This window comes from Prunus avium, chromosome 1, assembly GCF_965620075.1.
Source record: "Prunus avium chromosome 1, drPruAviu1.hap1.1, whole genome shotgun sequence".
NCBI lineage: Eukaryota > Viridiplantae > Streptophyta > Magnoliopsida > Rosales > Rosaceae > Prunus > Prunus avium.
Window position 1 is genome coordinate 47,954,588 of NC_142284.1, and position 25,650 is coordinate 47,980,237.

The following is a 25,650-nucleotide window of genomic DNA, read 5'->3' on the forward strand; positions in this document are numbered from 1 at the left end:
GAGGGTCTTTTAAACATCTCTTGTCTTTCTCCTTTCATTAATTTCCCCCCCTACTTGTACTATGTTTCAAATATGTAAATATTCTCTTTAAGTTAAAACAAATATAGACTAGTACGTACCACTTGCACGGTTCTCTTTGTACTTTTTCAATTGATCTAATAAATTATTATCGCTTGTTAAAAATAAATAAATACAGAGTATTGTTGATGTCATAAGAATGAGATAAATAAAGGGTAAGTATATGTTGATTAATTGACACTTTCTATTGCAAAAAGTCTCCATTAATGTAGGAGTAGGAGAAACAATCCACGGATTGTGGAAGCATGCAACAATGGATATGATGATTAATTGAAGATAACCAAACACATTTTACTGCAAAAAGTCTCCATTAATGCAGGAGTTGGAAAAACGATCCATGGATTGTGGAAGGAAGCATGCAACAATGGATATGTTGATTAATTGAAGATAACTTACTGCAAAAAGTCTCCATAAATGTAGGAGAAACGATCCACAGATTGTGGAAGCATGTAACAAATGGAAAGTTTCAAACAACTTCAGAACCTGAAAAATCAAAGTCAATTCATTACACAAATCCACTTTTTCTCTGATCAATTTATTGAAATCGGGTTGGTAATAATGTTTTACGAAATAAAATCAAGTCTTAAGGATCGAAATATGAAAGTAATAAAGAAATGCTTTTAGGAAAGATAGAAAATGAGGCTACATTGGTCATCTCGCAAAATATCTCAACGACGTCAGTTTTCTTTGTTGGTAACAAGAGCGGGTACCAGCACACGCAGTTAGAGTCGCGTGGTCTGCGATGGTTCTCGTCCATGTAATTACCCAAGGATTCTTTTGGCTACGTGCATTTGCATTTAATTAACAGCAGATTCTTCTACTCAAACCTCCAAAAATACGAAAGTTATAATACCAAAAATTCCCAAACGTTATTGTTAATATTCCTTCAAGTTCCGCTTACGTCGGACCCTCAGCCTATATATATACCAACATCTCATCACCATTGCTCAATACTCAGAGCTCGCTCTCTCTCTCTCTCTCTCTCTCTATCTCTCTCTACTCTATCACTTATCATGGCGCTCCGGAAGGCGCTTGCCAAACGTCAATTTGACGCTATCAGAGTCACGCTAGCCCCGTCCTCGGTGGTTCTAGAGCACCAAACCATTGTGCCTCCAAATGCTGCCCGGGCAAATTTCCACCGCGAGTATCTCACCGCAACCGGTTCCGCCGGTAAAGGCTTTTTCCGGCGTTTTCTTCACCGGCGAGCGCTAAACCAATCGTCGGCGAAGCTCCCGGAGTTCCTCACCATACCAGTCGGAGAAAAGCTCCGGGAAAAGCTCAGAGGCATCAACATTAGCAGCGATCGGCTCCGGCTAGCCGGTCTCAGCCCTCCGCCGCCGGATCTGGCCACTCCCAACGACGCTCTGTACGGAATCTCCGTCAGCGACGCGAAGAAGATTCTGAGGCTTTCTCAGGTGGAGAAGCTAAAAGCGAAGCTAAGGGAGATTCCGGAGAGCTCCATTTCGTATTCGGAGTTTGTTCGGATCTGTGTGGAAGGCTGCGAGGACGAAGAACAAGGTGCTGAGTTTTCGAAAATGCTGGACGAGTCCGGAAACGTCATCGTTTTGGGAAACGTAGTGTTTCTCCGACCGGAGCAGGTTGGTTAGCTTTTTTCCCGGCCACGTCATCTCTCATTTTTCGTATAAATTTCTCTTTGTTTTTCCTTACGCTGTAAAATTACCAAATTAGCCTTGTCATAAACAGCAACTGGTAGGCAAGTCAGGCAGAGTTTGTTACTGTGAGAACGAGGCTGGTGGTGCTCCAAAACTGTGGAGTTTTGGAGTTTAGTTGGTTTGGTTTGAATTTTCATCACCCTCCTCGACCCTTGTCCCTAACCGTTTGACACGTGTCCAGGGGATGGATGCCCTGCTGAGTTGTCGACGATTTAAAAACCATGCAATTGCTGTGGCATTTGGTGACGTCTGACCAGGTATTTTTTTTCATTTTTCCAGGTGGCAAAATCCATGGAGAGCATAATTTCAGAATCCATGGCCATGCCGAACGATCCAAGGAGAAGAGAGCTCCAACAGTTGGAGACGCAAAAGATGGTAATTGACCAAAAAGCCCGGGCCTTGGTCCGGGGCGAGCTCTACTGTGGGCTGGGCTTTTTGTTATTTCAAACAATCGGTGCCATCCGGCTGACTTTTTGGGAGCTGAGTTGGGATGTGATGGAGCCCATTTGCTTCTTTGTCACCTCCATGTACTTCGCTTTGGGCTATGGCTTCTTTCTTAGGACATCCACGGAGCCCACTTTCCAGGGCTTCTTCCAGCGTCGTTTCGAGGCCAAGCAACAGCGGCTTATGGAGGCTCATCAATTTGATGTCCAAAAGTACAAGCAGCTCCGCAAAGTGTTTTATCCTAATTCGGATCATTCGGCGTCGTTTTCATCGCGATGAAGGAATGGCTCTTCTCTCTTCTCTTGGTGGTGCTGTATATCGTTAAAACAGAGTTGTGGGATCCATACCGTAGGCTTAGGTTTTTTTCTTTTTTTGGGCCAAAACCGTAGGCTTAGGTTAATACCAAAAAAAAAAGAAAAAAAGAAAACAAAATGTTAACTGGGATCGTTTCACGAAACAAAGCCTGTTGGTTTTGACCTTTTAAGGACGGTTGGGCCAGTTTCGGCCCCGGGCCGATGACGGAGGAACTTTGATCGGTGGTGGTGATGAGAAACTGGGAATATTGTAAAGAGGTTGAGTTCTCATTGTTTGTGTAGAGTAGAGTGGAATTGCCAAGTAAAATATGAAAGTTTTGTTAAGTTATTCTTACTGGCAGGCAAATAGCAATGGAGGAGGTTTCTTGCTGTTAATTATTCTGCAGGATATAGTAATATGCCAAATGATTATTAAATTTATAATTAATAATATGATATTATGATGTGTGCGTGTAATGTTGGTTCTTATTGACGTTGATATTTTTCATCAGGACCATAAAGATCATAACTTGATCAATAAGGTGCTCTCGAGCTAGTAGCTACACATACCCCTTTGAAAAGTCAAAGAGAGCTTTGATTAAAACAAAAACAAAACAAAAAATCTGCAAATAAACTAATGTCAACTGGTTACAGAAGGGTATCTTGTCTTCGTTTTTTTAAGGCCAATTATATTTTGGGTGGGGAGTCGAATGTTTTTAACCAATTGAGCTACCGATAAAAGTCAAGTAGATGATAATGATACAAAGGTAAGCACACCATTTTATATATTGTTAATCATGTAAATCTATTATCCTCGCCATAGAATGACTCAAATAAAAAGACTTGTATACTGTCAACAACTCATGGCCCAAAACGAAAAGATATGTCCTTTGGGTATAAAGCCCAATACTTATCTTATTGACCAGAAGAGCCCAAGGCACTAATCATCACCTCCGATTTCTAATAACTTTCCAATTCTATTTTTATTTTAGAAATATTATACTTTAGCTTTCATCAAAACTTTAAAATAAAATAAAAATAAATGTAGATGGCCTTCCACCAGGTGTAAATAGCAATACCAACTTTTTTACTTTATGCTCGAATTGACTATTGAGCCACAAGTATTGGGGCTCGACCCAACAAAGCCAATTTGGATTAGTCTTTAAAGTTGGGCCGGTTTCAACTTCAAACAATGCCTATTTTCTTTTTCTTTCTTTAAATACAAGCAATAGTATTATTCTGCTAAGGAAGCTCCACTAGTTTGTAATGGAAATGGAAATGGAAATAGCCCCACTTTTTAAAGGCCCATGTTAATTCAAAAAACAAGCCATTACGTCAACATTTTCCTTTTAGACGAATCAAGAAGGTTTTCGGTTTTTAGTTTTTAGTTTTTAGTTTTTGTGAGAGAGAGTGTTGGATGTTCATTTTCACGGCACGTTTCGCTTTCACAAAAGATAGGGGTTGCACGAAGGAAAGCTCAGGACAAGGAGGAGTTAAGGATTTCGCATGCAAAATTACTCATTCTGTCTCTCTCCCAAGAAAAAGAAGTTCCAACTCTTATGGTCTCGGCCCTATCAGTTGAGTGAAACTCTGAAACAAATATCACTAAGGTTTTTGTTTGTTTGGTACCCATCACCTTTTCTTTTGTCCTCTCCTAACGTTAAGGACATTGTGCTGAGTAGGAGCACACCTAAACCTAACTAATAAACTTGTCAAATTTTTAATAAGAAATTCTTATATACATTTGATGTGTATATCCAGAACAAACAGTGAGTGGCCCACTGAATTATGATATTATAGCAGATGGTGTTAAGAGGTACTCTGATCATCTCATGTCTCCATCACATGATTTATAGACTATGCCATGCCATTGGCCCGTTGCCAATTTTCCATACCAGTTTCTAATTACGGAAGCAACAGACTTTATCAATGTTATGGTCCCAGTAATATCTAACAGCATCATGCGACTTTAATGGAGGTCGCTCCAATCTCAACATATCTACTGTTGGAAAATCTCGACCTACCTGCTCTAAGATTTTAACGTATGTTTTGGTCAATTTTAACAATAAATTCTATGACACATAACATTAACAGTCAGTTTTACAAAGAAAATCATTTCTGTTATTTATATATCTTGAATAATTTCAAATGCGCAACCAACAATCCTTCCTTTTATTCCATTGCAACCTTTTTGCATCACTTAAATTATACTTCATCAAGCATCTTTTCCTAATTATTATAAATACAGCAGTCGGCAGCAGCAGGCACATCCGCTTACTCAAATTCAAACTTGAAACTTTCTGGGCCCAGTGGCAATGGTGGTATAACTAGCAACCATGTGGGCAACAATGAGGCCCCACCACAACCTGTTATTCTGGGCAGACGGAATTTATTTTAAACCCAAGTTGCAATCAGATTTGTGGGTTCTGTGCTTGGCTAAGACTCAAAGACACAATTTGTGTTTGGGGGGGGGGGGTGGGGGGTGGGGGGTGGGGAGGGAAGCTTCCTCATCCTCTATGCTTAGCCCGGATTCTCAGCAAAACATTCTCCCTTCCCCAGTAATAAATAGAAAATGTTAATTGAAATAAATAATTTTGAATTTTGAATTTTGAAAGCTACTTACTTCAGTTCATATATAAAAGGTTAAGCCTGCATTTACTGTAAATATACATCATATAAAACGGAGCCTGTTTTAATGCAAGTCAACAGACTATATATGAGTATGAGATTAGGAAAAGAATTTGTTAAACTCAGATTCTTTCTGGCAACCCAAAACAGTGACCCGCTTGTCTTCTTGTACATTCTTGTTTACAAATACCAAACCAAAACACACATATACGAGTTTATAAAAAAAACACAACAATTAGGGTTAAATATATGTAAATGGATTTGGTGCATCAAACATTTTCAGTACAGTTCCACTGAAGCAACTTGGACTGGGATTTAGGGCCATTTGGGGGCCACATATTGTTGTGTTTGCTTGCACTTTGCTTTTGCCTTTTTGGTTAAGAAAGATACAAATCATACTAGCTAGCAATACTGCCACACAGTCCATTATGCTGGTTGGGTTACTGGGTACCTACCAAAATTATGAATTCCATATGAATAATGGGGTTGGGGGGTATCGCAACTTTGTTGAATTTCCTTTTTATATTTGGTACGTTCAGCTTTTTGCTTGCTGGTATGGCCATTGCCAGTGGTGAGATCCGCTACTTCCCTCCATGCATGTCTGTTTCTGTTTGTAATCTCTCTCAATGACATCTCTTGCTACTTATACAATTAATCCAATCTTATGTCCATTAATCAAGGTATTACACCCTAACTGGCAAGGAGCTACCCTTACATCTAAGATCTTATCTTCTTCGAATCCCTCCTCAACATTTCTCGTACACTGATAGCGACTTTTTTCTATTGGGTTTGTGCCAAATTTGACTGTTGTAGAACCATGCCACGTACGTGACAAATGCAAAGGCCACATTGCCACAATAGCATGCATGGAGATAAAGAAGGCATTTGGCATAAAAATAGACAAGGAGGTTATCAATTCAAGAGGGAAATGTACGTTGCATTCCATCACAATCCTCAAACCTCTGCTTAATTACGCGTATGGGTACTTGTGTGCCCTTTTTTCAATATCTTTGTCCAAATACTTACAGAATTTCAGGCCAAAAATGGAATTATTGGAGTATGCATTAATTTGTTTTGATTACAGGAGTGATAATCTCAAACATGCCAAGCCCAAGGGTGTGCAATTGATTGAATTTAAATAAAATAACGCATGTGAATAGAATCTATTTTCTTGTTTGTTCCCCCTCTTCAAATAATATTATTTCATCATTTTAATAATGAGATTTTCAACTAATTGCAAAATCAGGAGCTCAATCAAACATGTAATTAAATTAATTTGCTCGTTATCATCATATCCCCTCACCAAGCGAATTGTATAATATAGCAATTTGGCGTAAACACTCTGGTACTTTTTATGAAGACAACCTTTTACTGCAATAAGAAAATGTCAAGCGAGTGAGTATGGTACACTTTTCAGAAGGATGTTGATAATTAGTGAACTTTTGCTGTTTGCTTCGTGTATATAACCCAAAAGAGGAAGAAACATGTAGAGATGGTTCTATAATTCGATGCACCACTTTTGATCAAAGCTTCTAAATCAACACCAAAAAAATGAATCCAAGCTTTCTTTCGGACTTCACATAAAAAACCCAATTATGGTAGTTGAATAACAAGTTCTCCCAACTTACATGTGCAAATTTGAAAACATTCAGCATTCGTGAGTACGAAAACATTTAGGATTCATGAGTTATTGACAATTGTTGATGATATGTAAGTAATATTCGTATTATCATTAATAGAAAAAAGCGCTCTTGCGTACGTACATAAGTGATTGAAGTTGGTTAAATTTGTGCAAACCTGTGCAAAGAGGCTTCCTGTTGGACTTGTTGTTTTAGGTCATGCATCAAGTAGTTGTTTTTGAAGAAAATAAAATTATCAATAGCATAGCTATTTAATTAGATAATGGTGAGACCTAAATAAGATTACGGCAGTGGACCTAACCGGGACCATTTTGTACCCGACTTGGTTAAACTATCCGTGCCGTTAGGGTAAACAGTATTGATCAACAAAAACAACACAAAATAATTGATTAAAAAAAAAAGGAATTTAATATTCTTTTTTCATATGTTTGATGAGCTGTATTCTAACTAATATCTGTAAATCAACCACCTTTTGGAGACAATGATGGATTAGTTTTTGCTTAAATATTATAAACAAAATACCTAATCTGATTAAACAACCGCGAAGGAAAGAAGGTCAAAGTATCAAGAAATTAATAAATACTTGAGCTGAGGATCGATGCAGGTCAGCAAAATACCAAACCTAACTACCCTTCTCAAATTTATGCGCTTGCTTCCTGGGTTTTTGATCTTTCCTTGCTTTCGAGGTTTTAATTTGTCTTTGCTTCACCCATCCCATTCAAGTAAGAACTGTTCCAAATAAACAGTACTCTATATATACCTTGTTTCAAACTTCTGCAAACATAGATTACTATTATTGGTTAGAGAGTGCCTTTCCTGCCCTATTCCCTTGCCAATGTTCAAAGTAACCCTTAGGACTAGTATATATATATATATATCGATCATAACTGAAAAAAATAATTAAAGTGCTAACTTGATGTTTAGGCCACCATGTACAAGCTAAGAATGACAAGAGAAAAATAACTTGTCGTTTGTAACTTCATATTATGCCTTACATTGTTAATGTTTAAGCATTTTTCGTACTCTTAACAGTGAAAGTTCGATTCTCTTTTTCTTTTCATCGCACATTAAACTTGAATAATATAAAACAAGTAAAACCATAACTATATATGATTTTTTTTTCCCATACATATTATATTTGCTGGGAACCTTGTAATCATAATAGTTTAGTCCAATTTTCAGTGTAGAGGTTTGAGGATAAGAATCCATTTCTGCATTTTATAGAGCAAAATGTCATGGGAGTCGACATTGTTCAAGTTGAGTGGGGCCCAAGGACCTTATAATGCTGTCTCCCAAGAAACCTGTTGCTGGCTAAGCCTAGAATTGTAGGGCACGAGCATGACATTCGTAATATTGGGTCACACCGTCACAGTTATATCAAGTTTTGACCAAAGTCCATTGGCTGATCAATCAATGAATAAAATTGAGATTTGTGGCCAATAATTCTCAATCTCTGATGAACAGTCAAACAACACTACATCTAACTTCGCAAACTTTATTTCTAGATTTGCCCACACTATATCAAACCCTATATTTTTTAAGACGCGGTTTTGGTTTAAGTAATTAATCCTGTTGTTAGTTATAAAGTAGAACGATAAACTAATCTTAACTTGCATGAAACGTTTCAAAGCCAATAAGTTCCACATTTTCCAAACAAATAATTATTTTTCCTTTTTGTTTTTGTACGTTCAATTATGTTTTTGGGTGGTAAAGGAATAATCAACTACCAAAACCCTAATTTTAAAAACGGAAGCAATATCCGTTCAAACTTGAAAGCCAAGAAACAGAAACAAAATAAATCGGAATTATTTTTAAAAGATTAAGAACATAATTAATAGTAAACCATTTTAGTATCCTATTATATTATGAAATCAAGCTCATATCATATGTGCGTAATTAATGGCATCAAACATAAAATAAATAAGAACATAATTATGGTGAATTGCTCAGCCCATAAATAATTATTTTATTGTGATTGTCAAGCATTTACTATTTTCTTCCCTGGAACTGTAATATGCTTCATTTTTTGCAGAGAAATGTTAGAATGTTTTGCTTGAAACTCCCTTTAAGGATCTCAGCTACATTATGTAATTTCCTTTTTCACTAATGAACAATTTCTTTAAATAAATGACCAACTAACAATTTCTCTAGTAGGTAAAATAAAAATAAATTAGTTTGCATCGATCATCAACCTTTAAAAATAAAATAAAAATAAAAATAATCATATAGGGTGTTGTGTAGCTACAATAGAACACATTGGCCATACACTTTAATACGTCAATGGCCCCTAAATTCAACGATTGTGACGATTAAGGTTACGCGAATTAGGTTACCAATAAATTCAACATAAAAGGCCAGGTCATGTTGTAAGGGTTGAGGATTTGGATGCCAAGCCATATTGTCTGACCAAATATTAGTGAAAGCCATGGCAAACTGCCCTGTTTTTCTTCCTAATATTTTAACATAACACTAGAAGGAATGGGTTTGAATAGTTTGCAACATTTTTTAAAGTTTTTGTTGTTGATTATACAACGTTAGAATAGAGTCGCAGTTGCTTACCGCTAATAAATTGTCAAATATGTTCACCAAAAAATAAAAAATAAAAAATAAAATGTCAAATATATATGATATGTAATGTGTACGGTCAAAATAACAAGAAATGATGCACTACCTATAAAAATAAAAAAATGAAATAAAAATTGAAGCATATGAATTGTTTATTTTTGCTAATTAAAAACTTGTTTAATACTTAATCCACATGTTGCGGTGGTGAACCGTCAAATGACCAGAATCACCTGATCCACTGACATTATAAAAAATCGACATGAATTTCCTTAGTTTATACTTTAGACATAAATTAAAAGACCCTTTGAGACATTAAAAAAAAGAAAGAAAAAGAGATTAGCAACGTTGAATGGTGCTTCTCGTAAATCTGCTCAACATGAAGGTCGGTTTTCCTTTCCGATTTTTCTAATTATAAATAAGAATAATAAAAAACTAAAGAAAGAAAAAAAAAATCCTAAACCAAAAAGATTAATAAAATCATCAGCTGTACCCACCCCACCCAATCCATATGATTTTGAAGGACCTCTTCTTCCCCTTCTTCTTCTTCTTCTTCTTCTTCTTCGTCTCCACTGTCACTGATTCCGTGTTTCGCCTTTCGCCTTTCTGAAAGAACAAAGCTTTCAGTGGCCGTACGAGACATTTAGAGCTCCTTGTTTGATTCAGTCTACGAAAGTAGCATTCTTTTTTATTTTATGTTCTCAAATACCGAAGACCCACACTCTATCTCTCTCTGTTTGGTGTTTTCAAATCGAAGCACAAGGGGTCTCTCTCATATTTATTTCTCTTTTATAAGTGGAATATATATTTTCTAGATTAAATTATTGAGGCGATTTGAAATGCAGAAGAGCCAGCGATTTTTCTGGGTTTTAAAGCCGATCGGAGAATCGCCGGCGATTTGATGGAATCGATGCCCTTAGTGTTAGAGTTTCCTACATTTCATGGAGGTAATGATACGGTGCCGTCCATGTACCTCTCTCAGATTCGGTTCTAAGCTACGAGTCGCCGTCGTTATCCTCAAGGTGAGCTCTCTCAGTTTTTTCACTTATTTTCTGGTTAGAAGAATTTGGGGTTTAAGTTTTGTTTTTTCTCTTGCAAATTTCAGTTAAAAATTTCTTGTTATGCTTGGTTTCTGAGAAATTCGGGAAGAGACGGAAAAATTTGGGATTTTGGCACTGCACTGACCCTAAATCAGTTGTTTGTTATCCGGTTTCTCATTCTCTTTTTTTTCCGGGGAACCTAACGGCAGATTAGGGCTTCAGGTTAAGGGAAGCAACTGTCTTTAGTACGTGATGGATTTATTGCTTTTGATGTTTCCACTTTCTAAGCTATTTCCTCTTGCTTGTTTCTGCTTCCAATTAGTTTTTTATTTCCTTTTCTGGAAACTGTTTATTTGTGTTTGAGGGGGAACATTTTTGTTCCTTTTTTTGGAATAAATTTCAGCTGATCTGTGGGTTGGGTTTGGCCAATAGGTAGTATTAATGTTTTCTTTTTTTTGAGGTTGAAGCAGATTTGGGTTGCTGGACCAAACAGTGGCATCCCCTTTGATGTGCTATTAGGATTGAGACACTTTGTATTTTATTTTCCATATTATTATGAGACTAAGTTTGTTAGATCTGCTCTAGAATGGTTGATTTTTTTTCCTGTCCACCTTGTGCGTGAACAGTAAGTTTGTTGAAAACCAAGGTCTTAAGTTTGCACATTTTCATCACATTGATGGTTCTTTTGTTTTGTTGTGCTTTAGGTTATATTGCTAGTGATATGGTTGGAAACTAGTAATGCACAATCCCAAGAAAACACACTGCAAGGGGAGGATCCAGAATGGTTGTCCGAGAGTGTCGCTTCACATTCCTGCATCCATGACCAGATACTTAAACAACGGAGGCAACCTGGTCGCAAAGTGTACACTGTTACCCCCCAGGTGTACGAGGGGTCTGGTATATCACGAGCCCTTCACCAAAAAGGTAGGGCATTACTTGGAATTTCCAAGGGCTCGGTACAGCAGAAGGATGTAAAACGGCCTATTAGAATATATTTAAACTATGATGCTGTTGGTCACTCGCCCGATAGAGACTGTCGAAATGTTGGTGATATTGTTAAGGTGGGTTTAACATCAAATTGGTAAATTCTGAATCTGCACATTGTTGACAACTATACATATTATGTTGGAATTGACTTCTCTGTTTTTCTTGCTATTCCCCTCCCTATCAGCTTGGGGAGCCTCCTGTGACGTATTCTGTTCTTGGTTCTCCTTCTTGCAATCCTCATGGTGATCCTCCAATTTCTGGTGACTGCTGGTATAACTGCACTTTGGATGATATAGCTGGGAAGGACAAACGGCAGCGCCTTCGCAAGGTTAGATTGTACTTTGTTATTCTTCTGTCATATTTTTCCCACTTCGTACATCATGTAACCTTTGTTTATCGTTCACTGCTTCATGTCTCTGGGTCTTGCTTAATAAAACTTCGTCTATGTCAATGTGCATAGTTGGATGACTTTATTGTCAGTAATACATTTGATGTTACTCATGCTGGGTAAGTATGCATGAAACTTATTTTCAGAGAGGTATTTAAATGCAGGCTCTAGGGCAGACAGCCGACTGGTTCAAGAGAGCCTTAGCTGTTGAACCTGTGAGGGGGAATTTGCGGTTGAGTGGGTATTCAGCATGCGGCCAAGATGGAGGTGTGCAGCTGCCACGTCAATATGTTGAAGGTATCTTTTATTGCAAATTGGATGTTATTTTTCAAGCTCACTGTGTGACTTGATTCTGGTTTTTAGTAGCAATTCTTGACATGTCCACATACGCAAGTATCCAAGTAATCATAATGTTGATCTTTTTCCAGAGGGCGTTGCTGAAGCAGACCTGGTTCTTCTCGTGACAACAAGACCTACCACTGGAAACACTCTTGCTTGGGCAGTGGCTTGTGAACGTGATCAATGGGGTCGTGCAATTGCAGGTAATTCCTTCATTGAGCACTGTTTCCTATTTGGAATAGTTGTGCCTTGCTTGCAATAGAAATCAGAATTGATTTTTTCTTTTTCTTTTTTTTGGATGTAGGACATGTAAATGTTGCTCCTCGCCATTTGACAGCAGAAGCAGAAACTCTACTTTCTGCTACTCTCATACACGAGGTCAGTTGGCTTGTAATGAAATTAAGAAAATGTAGGATGTAATTTCTTACTGATAAGAATATGTGATCTTTTCCAGGTTATGCATGTTCTCGGTTTTGATCCCCATGCCTTTGCTCATTTTAGGGATGAGAGGAAAAGAAGGCGTAGTCAGGTAAAGGCTACTACTAATGCATCAAAATGCTCCTTCACAACCACGAGAAATCTATGTCCAAACTATCTGCTGCTTAATTGTTGTTTGGGTATGGAAAGTTCACTGACACTCTGGCACCAAAATGTTACTTGTTATCAATTTTCAGGTTACAGAACAAATCATGGATGAAAAGCTTGGGCGTATGGTGACGCGTGTGGTGCTTCCACGTGTTGTCATGCATTCACGATATCATTATGCGGTAAATTTCAACTCTCTTTGTTATGCATGGAATTGTGTGCTGCTCTTGAAAACTATACATTTTCATAGAAAACTATTTTGAGACATGGTGTTGCTTTAATTCTTAATATTCCAAAACCAGAGCACTGAAAAAATGGTTGAAGAATTTCATAGAAAATAATGGTCCAAGACTAATCTTCTGGCAGGCATTCTCTGAGAATTTCACTGGTTTAGAGCTTGAAGATGGGGGAGGACGCGGCACATCAGGTTTTTTACTTTAAATGTTTCTGTGTGTAGTCATGCATAAATGCATACAATCATATGCTATGCTGTGCTTGGCATGATTTTATGGAAGACTTATTATATAACATGAGGAACAATATTCAGGGTAGTGTAAAATGCCAAAACAAAAAATAATAGTTGATATATAGTAAGAACTGTACCAGATGTGTTTTTTCCCCTGAGTGATACCAACTGAGTTGTCATAGTATTTAGAAGTGTAATAATGATTGTACATCTAATTACTTTCAGGGTCACACTGGGAAAAAAGACTTCTAATGAATGAAATTATGACGGGTTCAGTGGACACAAGATCCGTGGTTTCAAAAATGACACTGGCGTTATTAGAAGATAGTGGATGGTACCAGGCTAATTATAGTATGGCGGACCATCTTGATTGGGGCCGCAACCAAGGAACTGAGTTTGTTACCTCCCCTTGCAATCTCTGGAAGGGGGCATATCATTGCAACACAACACAATTGTCAGGATGTACATACAACAGAGAAGCAGAGGGTTACTGTCCAATTGTAAGTTACAGTGGAGACTTACCCCAGTGGGCACGCTATTTCCCACAGGCTAACAAAGGTGTGGTGTTTTTGCATTTGTAATTATTGCATTATATTTGAAGTTGTTAATCTGCATCCCATTGTTTTGGATATTAAAATATCTATAAACCTTAATAGTTGGTTTGAGACTTTATGTGAATTATGTTATCTTATAACAATTGCAGGTGGGCAGTCCTCACTGGCTGATTATTGCACCTATTTCGTTGCTTACTCTGATGGATCATGTACTGACACTAACAGTGCACGACCACCTGACAGAATGTTGGGTGAAGTACGAGGAAGTAACTCTAGGTGAGATTTACACTAGGAACATTTCTTTCCCATGTTCATGTTGGTTGCAGTTAAAAATAGCCACATCTTGCTAATGATTGTTCTTCTTTGTCATTTGTAGGTGTATGGCTTCATCCTTGGTACGTACTGGGTTTGTACGGGGTTCTATGACCCAAGGAAATGGATGCTATCAGCACAGATGTGTTAATAATTCATTAGAGGTATGCTATTTCAGTGGTCGCGTTCTTTTTCATCTGCTGTAGTTTATCAGGTGCACATGGGTGTCATGGTCAACTTATCAACCATAAATTGACGAGCAGCATCTTTATATTTGAACATGCTTCATCTTTTCTTTTATCACTTTTTTAATTGTTTATTTATTTTCAGGTTGCTGTGGATGGTATGTGGAAAGTATGTCCTGAAACTGGTGGACCACTTCAGTTCCCAGGATTTAATGGTAATCATGCTGTTCTATCAATTGTTTTTTTCTTCTTAATCTTGTTATGTGTATTTCAACATTGATTAAAACTTGAAAAATGTTCCTTCATTTAGGTGAATTGTTATGTCCGGCGTACCATGAACTCTGTAGTACAAGCCTAGTTCCTGCGACTGGGCAATGTCCAAAATCATGTAATTTCAATGGAGATTGTGTTGAAGGAAGGTGCCACTGTTTTCTAGGGTTTCATGGTTCTGATTGTAGTAAACGTGAGCTCCTAATTTCCTCTTTGCCCTTCTTTATAATCAGCACCATTATACGAAGTTAGAGGTTTTGAATTTATGATCTTTGCAGGCACCTGCCCAAGCAACTGTAGTGGACGTGGAAATTGCCTTTCTAATGGGCTCTGTGAATGTGGAAATGGATACACAGGCATTGACTGCTCCACTGGTAATGCCTTTTGTTTTTTTTTTTCTCTCTTTTTTTCCCTTTTTAATACTGCACACCGTGTCAAGGCTTGTGTACGATGGCTGCTAATATTATGCAATTTGCTGTTCTCTGATAACGTTGCTCTTGTATATGTCATGCAGCTGTTTGTGATGAGCAATGCAGTCTTCATGGAGGTGTCTGTGATGATGGAGTCTGTGAATTCCGATGCTCTGACTATGCAGGCTACTCTTGCCAGAACAGCACCATGCTGCAATCTAGTCTTAAAGTTTGTAAAGATGTGCTGGAGAATGTCAACTCTGGTGCTGGTCAGCATTGTGCACCCAGTGAACCAAGTATTTTGCAGCAGCTAGAGGATGTAGTGGTCATGCCCAACTACCATCGTTTGTTTCCTGGGGGTGCTAGGAAACTTTTTAGCATCTTTGGCACCAGCTACTGTGATATGACTGCGAAGCAGCTAGCTTGCTGGGTAAGTTTCCTCTCACTCCACAATACAACCTTTTCTTTTCCCTTTGTCAAGAAGCATTTGTTATGTTTATCTGCTTGACTAAGAATATGCCCATGTAATGCCAGATCTCAATTCAAAAGTGTGACAAGGACGGGGACAACAGGCTCCGTGTATGCTATTCGGCTTGTCAGTCGTATAATTCGGCATGCGGAGCTTCACTGGATTGCTCGGACCAAACCCTGTTCAGTAGTAAGGATGAAGCAGAAGGTCAATGCACAGGGTCTAGTGAGATGAAAACATCATGGATTAGCAGCATATATAGTTTGTTTTCAAGTAATAGTTCCTCAAAAGGGACGTCTGTAAAAAATAGGCAGCTCTAGTGTTAACTTTTGATTTTTGTTTTTTCTTGTAATTTTTTAGGGTTTCATTTTAGGAAAAGGTGGCATTTAATGCTGTGTCTTAGATGTAGGTTTTCCTTCTGCAGGGCCCAATAATCATTAAAAAAAGTTGGGCCGGAAGGCGAGAGTTGTGGCTTTCAAAGATGAAAGCCGCTTGTAGAGAAAATTGGAAATGCATGAAATGCAAGGTGAGTAGAAAAAGGAAAAAAAAAGAAAAAAAAGAGGAGGAAGAATCCTGTTAAATTGCTTGCACAGTTGTTTTGTTTGTTAGGCCGAAGGCCTTGAAATTTGAAAGAGAGAAAAAAAAAAGCCTTGTATTTCTTGGTTTATTGTGTTATTATCTTTAGAGTTGTTTTTGGTTAGTTTCAAGGAAAAGTTAGTCAAATACGCCATCGTTTTAATTACTTGAATAACAATTATATGCGTGGTATGGTTGGAGAAGAAAGTAAGAAACAAGGTGAAGCTTCTTCAGCTCCAGAATGAGGAAAAGGATATGCAAAGATCTCAAACCCACACGTTTGCGTAGCCTTTGCAATTAAGAATTTAAGATAAGCAAATCAAGGATATGCAAATAAAATAAACCAATCAACATCATTAACATTGCTTGTCTGGTTGGTGGATGACTAGAGGTGCCAAGATTCTTCCAAATTTTTCCCCATCCCACCCATGCATGCGATGCGATGCGACCACCACAATTAACCAACTTATTATTCTCATATTAAACTAACCATTTGTTAATTAATTCACTCACCAATCCCATCCAGCCAGAAGAATCTATTATTTCATCAAATCCAACTGCTACTTAATAATAATAATGATAATCTTGAACCAATAAAATCATATCAATTCATTAATATAACCAATGAGGAACAAAACCACCGTAAAACTAGTTCCTTCCATTCCATGCGCTATCTAAGAATTTATACCTACTCAACTCAACTAGCTTATGATGACCCGGTTGGGCAAAACGTAATCAAGTAGTCCGACCCGGCACACGTACAAGTGCTGGAAGCGTCATCATAAGCGTAACTATAGGCTGTGGGGCATGCACTCTTGAACATCACCGAGTACTGAGTCGGGGAACAGGTCTGAGGCGTCGCGTGGTCCCCGGTGCAGCAAAACTCCGGCGCCTTAAATGCCTCGCACGCGCTCCTGCACGCCACCACCTTACCCGAATCCGTCACCCGAAGCTCCGGTGGGCAGTTGCCATTCAAGTCGGCCACGCATCCCGCGTACTGGCAGTCGCCGGTTCCTCCGTTTGCCCGCAGCCCCATGGCCACATTGTAACCGTCCACCAAGCTTACGTCATAGAAATCCTTCTCACCCGGGGTCGAACCTATCGTGAACTCCGCCAAGGTAACTGGGGGCGCGCCGCCCCCGACGCATTTTAGCGAGCCGCAGTCGCCGGTGAGGCATTTTCCGTTTCCCGAGTCGTCGAAGTTACAGCCGGTTCGGGCCCAGAACCGGCCGGACCATCCCCGAGGGGCCGTGAGCTGGACGGACGAATCCGGCGCCAAGGCGAAACCGCCGTGGCCGAGAACTGCGGCGCCGTTTCCGGAGAGTGTGCCAGGCCAGACTGTGTAGGTGCAACGGTTCTGGAGCGTGAAAATGGTTGCGTAGACCACATTGCCTGCAACTGGATTAACAAGAAGAGTAATAACATTAACCCAAAAACAAAAAAAACAAGTTAAGATTACGTTAATCAATATAATTAGCGTAAGTAGTTGATTAAGAGGCAATTAGGAACATACCTAATGAAAAGAGAAAAAGAAGAAGAGAGAGCTTAAGCTTGGAGATGAGCATGGCCATAACTGGAAAACAAGCGAAGAGTGGGAGCGGAAGTTATAAACTTAATTTGATTTTTGATGCTCAAAGCTTTTGCTTGACGATTGGTATTTATATTTGCCTGTGCTGATATTTTGGCATTATAATTTCGTAACTCTCTTTCCGTGACGAGCATAAGATAGTGGGGATGTTTTCCGGTGCGCGCAAGCATTTCCTGTATTTGCGGAATGCAGCAATGGGTTGCCGCCACGTCATCAAGTTAAAGACGGGCCACCTTTCGCACCACTTTCTTTCCAGCTTTATTATGAGGGAAAGAGTTTTGTGGTTGGATTTGGTTGATCGAGGGTGTAGATTAATTTCTGAGCTGAGTGTGCAACTTTACCTCATCTTACTTATGCTATGCATCGTTTTCATTTCAGTTAGAGCTTCCACAGTAAGGGTGTATTTTCGGAGGTATAAAGCCACTTTTACATCCTCTTTACACCTACTGGGGATGTAAATATGTTTTTTGCTCCAATGAGAGGGTGTATTTTCGGGGGTGTAAAGCCACTTTTACATCCCATTTATACCTCATTGGTGTGTAAATACGCTTTTTGCTCCAATGAAGGGGTGTATTTTCGGGGGTGTAAAGCCACTTTTCTCCATTTTTCCTCTTCTTTTTGCAGCTGGATCCCACCTGCAAGAGATGTAAAAAAAAAGATGTACAATTGCATCTAAATATACATCTCAAGGTGGTGATGTAATTATACATTCATATACACTCCCCCATTGCGGTTGATTCCGATCACAACGGGTGTATATTTAACATACACCCCCTTGTACACCCCCACTGTGGATGCTCTTATGCTTTCCTTACTCGAATGGTAAATCTGATGTGTAATCGTATCATCGATTAATTACTGTGGGGGAAAGCATTGCGTAATTAATTTTTTCTTGTTAATTTGGGTAAGGGGATGATAAAATATGAGTATTGGTGTGGCACGTGACGTGGCAGGCAGGTTGGAGTATCGAGTCACGCAACAAGGACGGTCCCTCGACAAGATCACATCACATAAAACAGCAACGTGGCAAACATCATCAATCGCACGACCTCCCACTCCCACTCTCAGTCTCTCAGTCGACTCTCACACGGTCTTGGGCTGGCAGTTGAGCTTGAGAGTTAATTCGCACGTGTGTCCGCTAAGAAAACACAATTCTTTTGATGTTGGCTTCTTGATAGTTTCATAATAAAATGCCACAATCTTTTTACACATTTTGGCGTGGTAATTTGGTTAAATAAACACAATCTTTCACTTGTAATTAATTTTCCTTCGAATGAATGTTTGTAGTATTTCATGTCCTTTCTTTTCCAAGCAAACGTTTCTTAAGTAAATATTTGCTAATACAAAGTTAATCAAACGATGTTAACAGTAACTTGTTTCTTGTTTCTCTCACATATCTTATTCGGCAGCACAAAAGGAATGGTTGGTTGGCCTTTCGCTTTAATCTTATACTTATATATGTTTGGTGCCTTGGAATGGATTGGATAGTGTGACATTTCGCGGACCAGCCTGCTCCACCCAATACCAATTAAAGCCTTGGTTTCACATGTTTGGTTGTTAAAGTCAGGATGGTTCCAATTTGCATCCCTATTTATTTCTTGACATAATTTGTGTTCTGTATGTATATGAATACAAGTACAAATCCACCAAAAAGTTAGAAAGACAAAGAAAGCTGCTCACACGAAAAGGTTGACAAGATTCCTACCCATTGCTTCACTCAATTAATCTCTACGACTACTTAGTTAACACCTGCATTGTCTTTTGCATAAAGTTGATCAGAACCAACCCCCAACCTCTCATTTGTTTGATTTTCTCTTGATATGATCTACTTGTTTACAATTTGTCTCATGACAGATCACACTTTGAACCACATTACAGCAACATAAGATTCAAGGCTGACATGTTTGAAAATTTGTCACTGAAGACTAGTTATTAGAAGTCTTCTTTTTGTAAAGTGAAACTGTAATGCTGCTTCTAGGGTTAATTATGGGCTGCAAATGAAGCTTCAAGCCATAACCATTGACGGCTAAAAGAGCTCAATTTGAAGCTCTGTTTCAATTTGGTGGCAAACACACAGGTGCAACAAATATAGGAATAATCAAACATTCGCAAAACACCTCAAAAATTTGCAGTTCTTCTATTCACTTCTTGGTCTATTGCAAACACATGTTGCTTTAACAAAGTCTAAAATTGGCATCGGTTGGATTTCAAAATAAGTAGCTGTAGCAAGGTATGCACATGATAAACCGATGTATATTTTAAACCAGACGGTTGAAAAAATGGTAAGGTAAATGAGCACGACAGTTAAAACAACTACCAACATAAAATTTACCAAGCACTTCAATGTGGACAGTTCCTCTTCGCCTCCTCCTCCTCCTCCTTCACTAGGGAAATGGCCTTGAGTATTGAAATCAGAGAGTAAGTTGTCCTTGAGCTGGAATGTGTCCGTTAACCAAGAAGCTGCATCCGCGATAGACTCTGGGATGTCTTCGATAGGGATACGGCGAACATGAATGTGAACTTCTGAAGGATCCACGCCAAACGCATTGTCCATAAATGAAGGGCATTGATTCTTGTATGCGATTGTCAAGTCATAAACTGCAAGACAATTTGGAATATGAATGCACATATAAATATAACAGGAATGGAATGTTAAGACAAGATAAAATGGAGAGAGAGAGAGAGAGAGAGAGAGAGAGAGAGAGAGAAAATGGGGTTTCAAACACATAATTTCCAGAATACCAATAAGAGAGTGGAAGTCTGGTGTAAATAACCTGCATCCAAAGAACTTCTTAGAGCTTCCAAGCAAGCACAAAAACCTTTCGTTCTTGGAAGCAGGACATGTGACAGTACAGGAAGTCCAGTTTCAGCAGCAAATATCTGACTCTTTTTGCATTTTTCTTCACTGTATACAAAACAAGGGGGTAAAAAACAAAACAACTAAATATCTACATACATTAATCTCTTAAAATGAATAACGAAGAATATTTTGAATGCACTATAAAAATTTGCAAGTTGGAAATATGCCTTATGACAGTATGAGATGAAACCAATGTTAGAAAGGTGACTGGTGAATATAGAAATGGGGTCCAAAGGTAACTCAGCGCAGAGAAGTGCATCAAAATTAGGCAATACTGTGGGTTTCAGAGAATCGGATTCTAAAAAAATCTCATTGCAGAGCATAAACGTGAGAAAGGATTCTCAAACTCATTGTCAAGTGTCAAAACTGTGAAACTAACAGTCTAAGTTCAAACAATATGGATTTTCTTTTGCTGAAGTTAGAAATAGAAGCACATGGAGGTCAAATAATCTTGAATATGATAAATTCAATATAATAATCTGAAAATACATGCACATAGATTGATAAGAAAGGCAGGGTGGGGGTAATAAGCAGTACTTATAATCAGTTCCTTCAGGAAAAATGGCGAGCCACAGAGGGTCTGCAGGATCAGCAAAGGACGAAAGCAATTTGCGCATAACCGGTTCATCAACTTCCCACTTCCTCTTCAAAGGGATAAACTCCAAAACATGAAAGCCCCAACCGAAGACAGGCAGCTTCATGAGGCTGCTCTTGAGGACATATTTGATGTGGCCGAGGGACCCTTTTCGCAATGCAAGATCCCACAAGTACATCCAATCAACCTCAGTTTTATGATTGGCAATGAGCAGAGTGCGTTCTTTCGGGGGCACGGTGTCACCAGTAAAAACCACTTTGGTCCCATTGATCTTTTCAAATAGGAAGGGCCACAAGGCCAGCCAAATACCAAAGAGGAGGGATGTTGCTTTTCTGCTGCAATGTATGCTCAAAAGGCGCAAAATTACAGCAATGATAGGCGCAAAGCACACAAGAATCATGAAAGCAGTAGAAAGAAACACTACTAAACATATCACACCCCTCACAACTCTAAGTGGCGTTAAGGGCCTATGCTTCAGTTTACTATCAGGTTTCAAGGGACTGCAAATATCCATCTCGTTCCAGGAAAAACCTCCCTCAATGCAGCTGCAATATTACCAAAATATGTCTTTAAGAAACAGAAATTACTTCCCATTTCCCTTAAATAAACATGAACAAAGAAACACAATAATAAACATGTACATGAACGAATAATGAGATATTCTAAACTAGTCGTGCAGAGGTTTCGAACTCGGGTGAAATGGGGAGGTTACACTGCTTCCGCCAATTGGCCTAACCCCACATTTGCACATGAACGAATTATGATTGACGTGATCAAGAATGTTGGTTTTCCTTTTGAGACATCGATGCCATTCTGGTTATCCAGGGAGGTAGATCAGATGCCTCCCTGAGATTTTGATGTTTCAATTTCAATCATATAATCACGAAGTAAAAAAAACGACAAACGTAAAGACGATTTCCAGAGACGCAATTGCAACAAGAACGACAACAACCATAACCTTAAATCTGCAGACAACAAAACAATGTTGTTACCTCATGCGAACGTAGATTTAGAGAGAAATTTTTGCTCCGAGAACGAAGAGTACGTTTGTGTTGTTGTTGTTGGGTAGAAGGAAATAAAAGATCAGCGTTTCGAATAAATGCCAAAAATAATATTAATAAGGGATTTATATACAAGAGAGAGATTGGTGGCTTCATGTACACAAAAAAATGATTGCCAAAAATAATAAAAAGCCATTTATAAATATTGGATTGAATTCCTTCATATATAGCCAATGCAAAAATTATTATAAATAGGCAACGCTGAGCAAAAGTGCGAATATGGAAGTATTATCACACGGCAAACAAGTGCAGCACAGACATATTATTCATTCATTCACCATTTGTTTTTGTTTAAAGTTTAAACCAGAGAACGAGTCAAACCTAATAAAAGCTAGCTGTTGTTGCCAAAACAAAAAAAGCACTCTTAAGATTTGTTGGATATAATTAGATTGGGTTACACCTCTAATCATTATATTATTAAAACTAATAAGAATTAAATAGATAAATAAACCAATCTTTGTTTGCACTACTTCTACTCCAATTCTGGAGTGTTGATGTTGGTGAACGAAGAAGTGTGACGGAAGATTGCCCCCGTAAGTGGGCCGCATCGCTGAGTTGAGCAGCCTGGTGGATAAAATTGTAAAGTTGAAGCCCATCGTGGCCTAAACTACACTTGAAAGTGGAACTATGTAATTTTTTTTAATCCCTATGTGTTAGTAAACACATCAGAAATCAGCACATAGTGGAAAAATGAGTCAAACTCTCACATCCCCCAAAGTGCATTCGGGTTCAATTCACGTAGGATACAATTTTGGGGCAACCTAATATAATACTCTTCTCTCTCCCTCCCTAACGAATGACAAAACACATCGGAAATCAGGAATTGAAATCATTCAATACCTATTCCTTATAAGTAAACATGCTAAATTTATACAAATACATGGCACTTAAAATGGGAAAAATATAATCATGGCAATGAAGGAGAACATCGAGTAGCCAATTGGAGGCGATTAATGCATGACGATGTTGCTGAAGATTGATAGAGGTAATCAAGGTACGAGTTAACGAGATCTCCAATACATTTGGCCAAAAGTTTGTTGGATTAATGTAGGCGCGAGGAGTTGTGTATCTGGGGTTTTTGTATTCTACCATGCATCTGGGTTTCTTTTCTCATCCTCTTTGTGTTGGGCCTTTATTATTGAAGTTGGTGGACCTAGAACACTTTTGTTTTGGGATAGGTGTGTTTCTGTTTGTCCTCCTTTTTTTGGCCCCAATTAGTTCACCAAAATTGTGCCTGATAACATTATTTTTGCGTCCTTTCCTTTTCTCTTAACGGGATGTCACGTTTTGGTTTACCATATTAATTTTGATATTTTACGCAATCAATGAGCAAAAATAAAGAGACCAGAATATCATATCAGTGACGGCATGTCGTCGGTCATTGGTCAATCCGAAACTTAACAATAGAACTTTTCTTGCAGAATGGACAAGGTATCAAATTCGTATAATTCTAAGTTTTCTTCTCAAGCGGCACCTTCCTCATTTCATTTGATTGACTATTCAAATGGAAGTTTCAAGAATCCAAGAATAGAGTCTTCTTCTTTGAACATTTACCTTTATTGAGTGAAAAAGATATATATAATATATATATATACATTTACATATATATCATATTCACAATGAATCTCATTTCCACCTAATATATTTTGTTTGATAAAATACAAACAAAATGTAAAGAAAATCTCAAAGGCACAAATTAACAACGTTTTTCCTTAACAATGACAACCTCACGTTCATGCTTAGGGTTTGACTCCGAACCAGAACCCAAATGCGTGCCCAAACTCTCCACTTTACCCACATTTGAATTTGTCAAATACATCTTCACGTAGAACTTCAAGAAGAGCAAAAGAATGGCGCCGTTGAGCACCGAATTGCACACCCAAGCTCCCATCCCATTGCACCCGCCTTTCAAAATGTGCAGCGAAAGCACCCCAACATGGCAAACCAAGTTGCAGCCGAGCAACACCACCTGGCAATTCACCACGAACGGGAAACAGGCGCCGGGTAACCCGATTGCGGTCCAGAACCGGTACCCGTAGACCACTGAGTAAAGCAGAGTGGTGGAGAGTATGGCCAGGACCTGAAACGACTGAGAGAACTCGAGCCAGAGGAACGACATGAAGATGAGGATCGACTGGTTGAAGAGGTGGAAGAAGGTCAGCCTACGGCGGCGGAGGACGGTGAAGAACGTGCGGAACAGGTGGAGGAACCGAGAGAGGTAGAAGACGTAGGACCAGAAGAAGACGCGACCCGAAGGGCGGGTCCCGAGCGGGAAGCAGAGGAACCACTGGAATGGGGTGGTCTTGGTGCGCCGCCATAACCAGCGGGTGTCGCGAATCTCGGCAGCGGCGGAGACCAGGATTCCCGCGAAGATCACGGCAGAGATTAGGGCCATGCCGAGGCTATGGACGGCTGGAATTATGCCGAGTGGGACGGGGCGGCGGCGGCGGAAGACGGTGAGGATGAGGTGGAGGGTGGTGGCGACGGCGATGTAGGTGGGGATGGCGGTGAAGAGGAAGGACCACGTGGAGCCCCATGATTGGGTGGTGCTCCATCGGAAGTTTACGATTGTTGGATGCTCCGATAACCAGTACTTGATGCTCTGCGTCATGGGTTGCTTCTCAGGTGTTCGATGAAATGCGTGAATGAATATAGAACTGGAGATGATGTTGAACAAAAATCTGGAGTCTAAGAGATGTTTTATGAATGCGGGCGGATGGCGTTGGAAATAAAAGGCAATTTGATAGAGATGGGATTTTGCTGAACGAATTGATTTGAGAGGTCAGCGGATTATTATAAAAGGAGAGATAAAAAATGGTGTTGACTGCGGAAGTTTCTTTCTTCGAGTGCTTTTGTTTTTTGTTCTGTTTTTATGCCAACCATTATTATCAACGCAACGCACCGCCAATAATTAAATGAGTTTGGTGTCTTGGTCCCAAAGGCATTTTTGTTATTTTTCATTTCTCTAGAGAAGGATTTGGGACCCCTGCAAGAATAAATCTGGACCCATTAAAGCGTGTCTCCTGTGGAGCATGAGTTACATGAGTATTTTGAAACTTTCTGAGCTGAAAAATATGGTTGTTTGGACTTTAGAAATGCGCCTTTTTTTTTTAATTTAAACAAATGAAATATGAATCATGAGGACAATAAAATTCCATTTGCGACAGAAGATATTTTGAACATAAATTTGATGAAAGTAATTGTGTATAGATATTTATGAAAAAAGTTAGGCACAAAACCACATGTGGCCAATTTCAAACCACATTTGTGCATCGCCCACTAGACTGTTTACTCCAGATAATAAGATCCACTAGAAGCCCACCATTGTTATGGTGGTTGAAATCGTGAGCTGTCCACCCGATTTTCATTTTGAGTGGAGAAGGAGGAGAACCATGGAGCCTGTGAAGCGCAGGGTTGTGGTCAAAATGTCAAATCAATACCGCTGTCTTGGAAATATGAAAGCAGTCCTTAAGCCAAGGTTCTTCATTTTTCTTATTTTTGGGAAGACTTTTTCTATTGAAATTGACGATAACATATTAAATTCACACATATTTTATGAATGCTAGAACTCCAACTCGTGACATTTCTTGGACAAATAAATAATTACTCTAAACTACTACACTAATAGATCATTTTACTTTTCTTTT

At 38.9% G+C, this 25,650-nt stretch overlaps 5 protein-coding genes across 6 annotated transcripts; 2 read left to right on the forward strand and 3 right to left on the reverse strand.

The window, feature by feature from the left end:
- Positions 1–913: 913 nt before the first annotated feature.
- On the forward strand, positions 914–2,833 carry LOC110772310 (calcium uniporter protein 5, mitochondrial). The gene is given in 3 exon segments (XM_021976748.2): positions 914–1,676; positions 2,031–2,459; positions 2,461–2,833. Coding segments are annotated over 3 exon segments (1,074 nt in total). The 5' UTR covers positions 914–1,091; the 3' UTR covers positions 2,521–2,833.
- Positions 2,834–9,783: 6,950 nt separating this feature from the next.
- Positions 9,784–15,990, forward strand: LOC110762610 (metalloendopeptidase / zinc ion binding protein). Its single transcript, XM_021965260.2, has 18 exons — positions 9,784–10,083; positions 10,164–10,340; positions 11,063–11,419; positions 11,530–11,673; positions 11,898–12,030; positions 12,162–12,275; positions 12,377–12,450; positions 12,527–12,601; positions 12,747–12,839; positions 13,024–13,084; positions 13,349–13,681; positions 13,827–13,953; positions 14,054–14,153; positions 14,320–14,389; positions 14,485–14,637; positions 14,723–14,818; positions 14,959–15,284; positions 15,389–15,990. The coding sequence occupies exons 2-18, from the start codon at positions 10,260–10,262 to the stop codon at positions 15,641–15,643; spliced, it is 2,592 nt and encodes an 863-aa protein (XP_021820952.2). The 5' UTR covers positions 9,784–10,083; positions 10,164–10,259; the 3' UTR covers positions 15,644–15,990.
- Positions 15,991–16,484: 494 nt separating this feature from the next.
- TLP-3 (thaumatin-like protein 3) lies at positions 16,485–17,553 on the reverse strand. Its single transcript, XM_021965268.2, has 2 exons — positions 17,413–17,553; positions 16,485–17,297 (listed from the first exon to the last, which is right to left on the reverse strand). The coding sequence occupies exons 1-2, from the start codon at positions 17,468–17,470 to the stop codon at positions 16,606–16,608; spliced, it is 750 nt and encodes a 249-aa protein (XP_021820960.2). The 5' UTR covers positions 17,471–17,553; the 3' UTR covers positions 16,485–16,605.
- Positions 17,554–19,612: 2,059 nt separating this feature from the next.
- Positions 19,613–22,302, reverse strand: LPAT4 (lysophosphatidyl acyltransferase 4). 2 transcript variants are annotated; one of them, XM_021965262.2, is made up of 5 exons: positions 21,935–22,302; positions 21,584–21,788; positions 20,885–21,487; positions 20,262–20,392; positions 19,613–20,085 (listed from the first exon to the last, which is right to left on the reverse strand). In XM_021965262.2, the coding sequence occupies exons 3-5, from the start codon at positions 21,454–21,456 to the stop codon at positions 19,625–19,627; spliced, it is 1,164 nt and encodes a 387-aa protein (XP_021820954.1). In that variant the 5' UTR covers positions 21,457–21,487; positions 21,584–21,788; positions 21,935–22,302; the 3' UTR covers positions 19,613–19,624. The 2 variants fall into 2 exon arrangements, with proteins under 2 accessions (XP_021820954.1, XP_021820953.1); XM_021965261.2 differs by lacking the exon at positions 21,584–21,788.
- A 1,256-nt stretch (positions 22,303–23,558) lies between these two features.
- LOC110762614 (fatty acid elongase 3-like) lies at positions 23,559–24,852 on the reverse strand. Its single transcript, XM_021965264.2, has one exon. It carries the CDS (start codon positions 24,612–24,614, stop codon positions 23,700–23,702), a length of 915 nt encoding a protein of 304 aa, XP_021820956.1. The 5' UTR covers positions 24,615–24,852; the 3' UTR covers positions 23,559–23,699.
- Positions 24,853–25,650: the final 798 nt, after the last annotated feature.